This window comes from Chenopodium album, chromosome 18 (assembly GCF_948465745.1).
Source record: "Chenopodium album chromosome 18, dcCheAlbu1.1, whole genome shotgun sequence".
NCBI classification, from domain to species: domain Eukaryota; kingdom Viridiplantae; phylum Streptophyta; class Magnoliopsida; order Caryophyllales; family Amaranthaceae; genus Chenopodium; species Chenopodium album.
In genome coordinates, this window is record NC_137851.1 from 15,379,958 (window position 1) to 15,387,784 (window position 7,827).

At 34.6% G+C, this 7,827-nt stretch overlaps 1 protein-coding gene across 1 annotated transcript; it reads left to right on the forward strand.

Annotated features, from left to right (window-relative positions):
* The first annotated feature begins 451 nt into the window (after nucleotides 1-451).
* On the forward strand, nucleotides 452-2,317 carry LOC145591904 (uncharacterized). Its single transcript, XM_081648387.1, has 4 exons — nucleotides 452-874; nucleotides 1,077-1,431; nucleotides 1,512-1,619; nucleotides 1,749-2,317. The coding sequence occupies exons 1-4, from the start codon at nucleotides 452-454 to the stop codon at nucleotides 2,315-2,317; spliced, it is 1,455 nt and encodes a 484-aa protein (XP_081504513.1).
* Nucleotides 2,318-7,827: the final 5,510 nt, after the last annotated feature.

A 7,827-nucleotide genomic window follows, 5' to 3' on the forward strand; every position in this document is an offset into this window, starting at 1 on the left:
GAGTACTCTGATGGAGAAGTTGCACCAAAAGGTTCTATTCCTGCAGATAAGCAAGTGCAGCTTAATAGGATTCCAAAAGTGAAGGACAACTGGAAACCATAAAAATGGTTTGATTTTTTTGATGATGAAGATGATGAGGATTATTTTCAGAGATTGTACAAGAATGGTGAAATGTATGAGGATGCTGATTTTGGTAAGATATCTCTCAGACCATGGATGATTTTTACAGACAAGGCTCACTTTAAGGATACTTTGAAGGATTTTGCTGTTCAAGAAAGGTTTTCCATCAATGTAGAGTATGCTGACAACAAAAGATATAGTGCAGTGTGCCAATCTGAATGCTATGATTGGAGATTGCATGCTAGTAGACTGTCAAATGGGAGAACTTGGGCAATCAAGAAAATTTGGCCTAATGTACACACTTAATGTAAAATGGGTAGCAGAAAAAGTCATGGAAGACATTAGAGCTAACCCAGACATTCCTGGGAAATCACTCAATGAACTACTTTTTCAGAGATATGGCATCTACATGAGGCAATCAACCTTGTTCAGGTTAAAAAGTTATGTAATTCAGCAGTTGTTTAGAGGACATGATGAGTCATATAGACTACTACCAATGTATGCTAAGATGTGCATAGAAACAAACCCAGAATCCAAAGCTTTTTGTGCATGGAATGAAACTGAGTCTATCCCTAAACAACTTCAATTTTCAAAATTTTTTATCTCATTCACTAGACAATGGAAAGGTCTTTTAAGGGGTGTTAGACCTTTAATTGGTGTAGATGGGACCCTTCTTAAAGGGAATCATGGGGGGGTATTGCTCTCTGCTGTGGGAATAGATGGCAATAGTGAGATCTTCCCCATAGCATATGCTGTAGTTGGGCAAGAAGACAAGCAATCATAGACCTACTTTTTCTGGCATTTGTTGAATATTGTGAAAGATTCATCAAGGGAGCATTGGACCATTATTTCTGATAGGCAAAAGGCAAGTAACTTCCTCTTATTATTTCAATTTTTTGATTTTTTTTTTGTGATTTGTAAATATTCACATGCTTATGGTGCAATCATTGTATCAGGGAGTTGAAGCTGCATTAGAACAAATCTGGCCAAAAGCTGACAGGAGGTTTTGCTATAGGCATCTCAGTAGAAATTTCAAGAAAGTTTTTCCTAGGCCAATGATGTATGTTCTATTTTGGAGAGCTTGCAATGCAAGCTCAGCTTTCACATTCAAGAAAGCTATGGAGAAGTTGCAGAAAGTAGGAGGTGATGATGTCATGACCTGGTTTGCAGACTTGGGAGAGCAGTCAAAATGGAGTAAGCATGCATTTGACCCTAATGTTTGCAATGACTCCAATACATCTAATTTTGTAGAGAGCTTCAACTCTACACTTGGGGTGAATAGGTGTAGGCCTATTTTGACTTTGCTAGAAGGTATTCACTATCCACTTGCTCTGTTATCATTGTCATTTCTAATTTATGTAGTTATATGTTAATTAAGATAATGTATGCAGGAATAAGAAGGGTTTGTATGGTGAGAATTGCAGCAAGGATGGAGAATGCAAGGTCTTGGAAAGATGAAGACATTACTCCTAAAATTGTGAAGCTAGTGAAAAAGATAGGTTAAGCTAGCTCAAAATGCAGAGCTTTCAAGTCCAGCCCAGGAGAATATGAAATTCATGAGGGAAGATCACAATTTCCTCTAAGCTTAAACAAGAAGATTTGTTCCTGTGGGGCATGGCAACTGACAGGTGTGCCATGTAGGCATGCCATTAGGGCCTGCATTGATGCAAAGCTTGACCCACATGACTTTGTCAGTTCCTGGTATTCTGTGAAGACTTACAAGCAAGCTTATAGTGTCTGCATTAACCCAATTCCTAACACACAGCAATGGCCTGTAGATGAGTCAGGTACAATCATCATGCCTCCTAAGATGAAGAGGGGAATTGGAAGACCAAGTAGGAATAGAAAGAGGGAAGAAGGTGAAGAGCAACCTGGAAAAAGGTCAAAAACAGTCAAATGTAGAAAATGTTGTTGCTTTGGCCATAATAAGACAACTTGTAAGGGAGGCTTAACTGGGAAAGAACTGAAGTCAAATGAGCCTGTTGTCATCAAGAATCCTAGGGTCAGAGACCAAAGTAGTGCAGCAAAGGCAACTAAGGCAGCAAAGAAATTTGAAGCAGTTGGATCTCAGTCTGCAGCAACTCAACCTGCAACTGATCAACCTGCAGCATCTCAACCTGCAGCTTCATCTAAACAAGCAAAGGAAAAGAAGGGCAGACCCTCAGCTAAGCAAGCAAGAGTACTGACAGCTTCATAGTTGCCTAGCCAACCAGTGCCTATGTCTCAATGAAACTCAAATTCTCCAAGCTCCTAAGTGTTCTGTTCTACAGTATAGTAGCATATGCATTTTGCTAATTTGATAGAAAGTCAAAGTTTGTAGTTAACTCTGTTTTTTGGTCATTTTGGATGATTTTTGCTGTTGTTATTTGGTAATTTAGTAGACAACTTTACTATTGAAAGTTGGATTTTTGCAATGTTCCCAAATAACTTGGAAATATTAATGAATGCTGGCAACTGATGCCATTTTGTCTATTTCAAGTGGTCCCACATTTTGGTCAATTTGTCTATTTTAGTTGATCTCAATGGATGATTCAATGGTAACTTATCAAAGAGCATTAAACACATTAAAAATACACATTAAAAATACACAGTCAATGATCTCAATGCCTTTTATTTATCAATTTCCATTCATAAACCAAGAAACTACAACCTTCCTAGTCCTCTTACTCTCTGATGTACATGGCAATGGCAACTAAATACACAATTTTAGGATTTCAGAGCTACAAACAGTAAAATTAGATACATAACAAGACCAATCCTAACAACCATATAAACGTAGCTTGCAAACTCATATGCTCTGTCTGTGTAATCAATAAATTCCTCTCTTAATAATCTCAAATTGGATGATTCATCAAGGTTTCCTATAATTTGATCTTCAGAAACCCACATGAACAACCCACAATGCCTGCACTTGTAATATGTCCTCCCTAGATTTGAAATTGAGTCAGAAACCCTAATATCAGCATGTCTTGGTGGATTGCAATTGCATTGAATTCGTCTGACCCATATGGACCTCCCAAATCTGCTGCCAGAAGAGGAACCACTACCTGCAGAACCAACCATGTTAGAAGAGAAGAGAACAACAACAGAAAAAAAAGGAGATGAGATAAGTTTGCAGCAATGGAGGAGAACTTTAATGGAGAATAGAAGAGGGAAAATGGCATTTTATAGGGAGGGAATAGGGTTTGAAAAGTTGGAGGGAAATAACAGACAAATTAAGGGGGGAAATTTGAAGGGAATGGATTAAAAAAGGGGTATATTAGTCATTTCATCTTTTACTAAGCCTAAGACCTAAATTTACTAAGTTATTAACGTCTGATTAACAGACTAATCACGTCAATTATAAAGTCAAAACCTTGGGTGTATCAGCAGGAAGTAAAAAAAAAAATGTGGTACCACTGGGAAAAGTCAATATCTGGAGTGTATCAATGGGAATTTCCCAAATTTTTTTTTTTGGTTTTAGGAGATTTTGAGGTGATTGATTCTCATCCCACCATTGTAGCTCTCTAATAAAAAACATGGAATGCTAATATTTCTTGATAAATTTTAATCTAATTCAAATTGTTAAGAAAATTCATCCTAAAATAGCTAAGTAATTTCTGCCGATATCCACCTAACCATCAGTCTCATCTTTTAACTTGAAAATTTGAGACCGTAGTTTTCGATACATCATTGTTTAATGAAAAAATCCTGAAATCCTATTACCTTATGTTAACCAATATTTTCGAGCTAACTTTCCCCAATACTTCTTTCCATACAAAATTAATTTTTCCCTTTGCTTTAGTAGACGCAATATATATGGTTTGATATGACTATGACACCCAATTTACTTCTACCTTTTTTTTTTCCGAATTAAAATTATTTTTACTGAAATGAAATTAATTTTGCTTAACTAAAACTAATTTTACTGAATTGAAATTATTTTTATTAAAATGAAACTATTTTTTACTAATTCTCTATTATATTTTTCTTCATAGTTAATGAATTTTATTAAACTGAAATTATTTTTACTGAATTGAAATTTTTTTTGCTAAACTGCACTTATTTTTACAGAATTAAAATTATTTTACTGAACTGTAATTAATTTTACTAAATATTATTTTTAAAGGTGAACTGGGCCTGCTTATTGGTGGGAAATGATTGTAATTGCTTCTCTACGTTCTTTAATCTTTTCTGATTAATAGTCCGTTTGGACTGAATGTTTCCATATTAGTATAGATTGGGTGTACACAAAATTTTAGTTTAATGTATATTGTATATGTACATTGTACATAATCATATTAATCTTTACCTAGATTATTCTTCAAAAATCATCTTATAAAATACGCACATTTAGGTCATGTTTGGCAACAATATCTAAGAAAGAGTTGGATCTAGTAATAATGATTTTGGTAGAATTACATAAGGTATGTAGTGGTTGAAATCTACATCAATTTTGGTAGAACAGTGATCCAATTTACTAAGCTAGGTAACTTTATTTGGCTATATAAAGGGGACATTCTCAAACCTAAAATCACAAGCAAAAAAACACATAATAAATCTTAATTATTAGCTAGTGAAGAAGATGGAAATGAAGAAAATGAATGATAACGTTGTTACTATAATGTTGTTGGTGGCTTTGTTGGTAGTGTTAAGCCAACCCGAAACCACCTCTGCGGCTCGGCAACCATTTCAAGCCTTGTCAATGATTATGATGGAAGGGGTTGATATAAACAAACCTCTCACTTGTGCAACAGAAGGGAATCCTTGCGGACCATTTTACCCTTGTTGCGGCTTTTGTCGATGCATTTGGGTTTCCTCTGGATTTTATTTTACCTGTCAAACCCCTCCTGGCAAGGATAAGTGTGATTGAAACGGTATAAAATTAATTAATGTTTATGATCACATTAATTAATTAATAATTACTCCATATCATGCTGTTTCTTAAGTACGTTCTAGTTCAAGAATAATTAGGTCATTGCATCATTGCATGCATGTGACTTTAATTGTGTTATGCGACTTATGTTTTTTGTATCATCGTTGCATTATTCGCTTTTAATAAAATAAAATATGTGTGTTTAATATGTACAAAGTATATGTTATTAACATTAATTTGCCTTCTAGAATAACATACTCTTTGCGCTTTTTTTTTTTTTTTTTTTTTTTTTTTTTTTTTTTTTTTTTAAACCATGGCTAACTTTATGTGAGAGTTTTATAAGTCATATGGCGCAAAAAAAAGGATAGAAGGAGTTATTCAGGCTTAAAACTTTCTTATGCTTGTACATTTGTATTACCTTCGTTTCATATTGTTTACATACAACAAATGAGATTGCACTGATTCCTTGACAAATTTTATTTGTGGAAGTTGAATGGAGCAAGAAATATAATGATGCATTTGATTAGAAGAGCTAGAGTTAGAGAGAAATAAAAACTTAAAAAGGAAATTAAACATAATGTGTAGCAAGGCCGACTAGTAGCTGTTATTTTTTTGTATATATTGCACATAAGGTGTAATATAAGTAGGAATATCGGTTTTATGATACCCCAATTTTGAACAATTTATCACACCTTAGCTTACTTTTACCATATCTTAATAGATACTGTTCTTAGGGGTGTCAATTAGAGTTAATGGTTCGGTTTCAGGTTATAAGGGGTTGGGTTGTAATGGGATTAAATGAATAACGGGTTATTTCGGGTCGGTTTTAAAAATTATCGGTTTAGTTCGGTTTTATTTATTGCGGTTTCTATATTCAGGTCGAGTCTTAATCGATTCATCGGGTCATAATCATATCGTATTGAAAAAAAGAAGTCTACATTAGGCTAAAATAATTAAGCATCGTATCGAAAATTTTTTCAAAGTTGTAACAACTCATGAAGTCGTGATTATATATGACGCGGTCTTTAACATGATCAAACAAGAGGCTAATAATAACTTCATAATGAAGCAATTATGAGAAGGTATTGCGTGCGTTAGGACGCACGAACTGTTTGATGCGGGAGGTTTGGCTAATATATTTTACTCGTTGGCTGATATGTTTAATGTGTTGGCTGATAAGTTTCATTTGTAAGCTGATATGATTTTTGTGTTTGGCTAATGTATTCTTTTTGTTGGCTGATATATTTTTTTAAATTTTTGATAAGTTCTTTTTGTTGGCTGATATCAGATATTATTTGGCTTATATGTTTTTTTAGTTGGTCGATATGTCTATTTTAATTGTTGGCTTATATGTTTTATTTTGTTAGCTGATATGTTTATTTTGTTGGCTTACCAGTTGCTTTTGTTGGCCGATATGCTTCATTTGTAAGCTGATACGCTTCATTTGTTGGCTCATATATTCCTTCTGTTGGCGGATAAGTACCTTTTATTGACTGATATTGTCCCCTTGTTAACTTATATGTATCTTTCGTTGGCTGATATACTCCTCTTGTTTGCTTATATGTATCTTTTGTTGGCTGATATACTCATCTTGTTGGCTTATATGTATCTTTTGTTGGCTGAAATACTTCTCTTGTTGGCTTATATGTATATTTTGTTGGCTGAAATACTCCTCTTGTTGGCTGAAATACTCCTCTTGTTGGCTTATAATGTATCTTTCGTTGGCTGATATACTCCTCTTGTTGGCTTATATGTATCTTTTGTTGGCTGAAATATTCCTTTTGGCTTATATGTATCTTTTGTTGGCTAAAATACTCCTTTTGGCTTATATGTATCTTTTGTTGGCTGATATACTCCTCTTGTTGGCTTATATGTATCTTTTGTTGGCTGATATACTCCTTTTGTTGGCTTATATGTATCTTTTGGTTGCTGATATACTCCTCTTGTTGGCTTATATGTATCTTTGTTGGCTGATATACTCCTCTTGTTGGCTTATAGGCATCTTTTGTTGGCTGATGCATTTTTACTAATGTCTTATGTGTCACTAATGTTGACTAATATAAAATATTAATTGGCTGATATGTTCATTTTAATGACTAATATACATCCTTTGTTAGCTTATATGTATCTAGCATTAGCTCCAATGACACAAAGGTATAAGCCAACCCAAAATAAGCCAACAATGCAAATGTATCGGCCAAATAAACAGCCGCACCTTTTCACCAACAACTTCCCAGATTTATCAAAACCATAACTACTCAATTTTCACATGATTAATGGAGTATAAAATGTTATTTGTAGCAAGGCCCGCAAGTTAGTGGCATTACATGAATATGCAAGCCAAATGATAATAACAAATTTTATATTTTACAATCAATCATATATCCTTCAAACAATCATCAATGGCGTCTTCACCATTTTCATTTACAACCCAACTTTCTCTCTCCTCCTTCACCTCACCTTCACCACCACCATCATCACTCTCAAAAAACTTATCCCACCCCGAAAACAACCAGCCTACTCCCGAAAACAACCCCCTGGCCACCCGAAGATAACCTTACCCACCCAAAACAACCTTAATTAACCACCAACATCAACATAAAACAACCAAATTCGACCACCTCAAACAACCCCAACCACCCTAAAACGCACAAAACATTCACAAAATCGAGAATAAAACGCCCACAAACACATGAAATTAAAAAAATTGAAGAAATTAGTAGCCTTAGATTCAATCGGACCACCAATCGCACCACCAATTTCGCCTTGTTGCTTCACATCTTTCGACGAAGAAAGAGAAATGAACATATAATGGAGTATAGAGTTAGGTGGAAGAAAGAAGAAAGAGGAGA

Coding starts and splice junctions, on each gene's coding strand:
- LOC145591904 (XM_081648387.1), top strand. CDS start 452: ATGGAAGACATTAGAGCTAACCCAGACATTCCTGGGAAATCACTCAAT. Junction 1,432..1,511: donor TATTTTGACTTTGCTAGAAG/GTATTCACTATC, acceptor TAATGTATGCAG/GAATAAGAAGGGTTTGTATG. Junction 1,620..1,748: donor GAAGCTAGTGAAAAAGATAG/GTTAAGCTAGCT, acceptor GGCAACTGACAG/GTGTGCCATGTAGGCATGCC.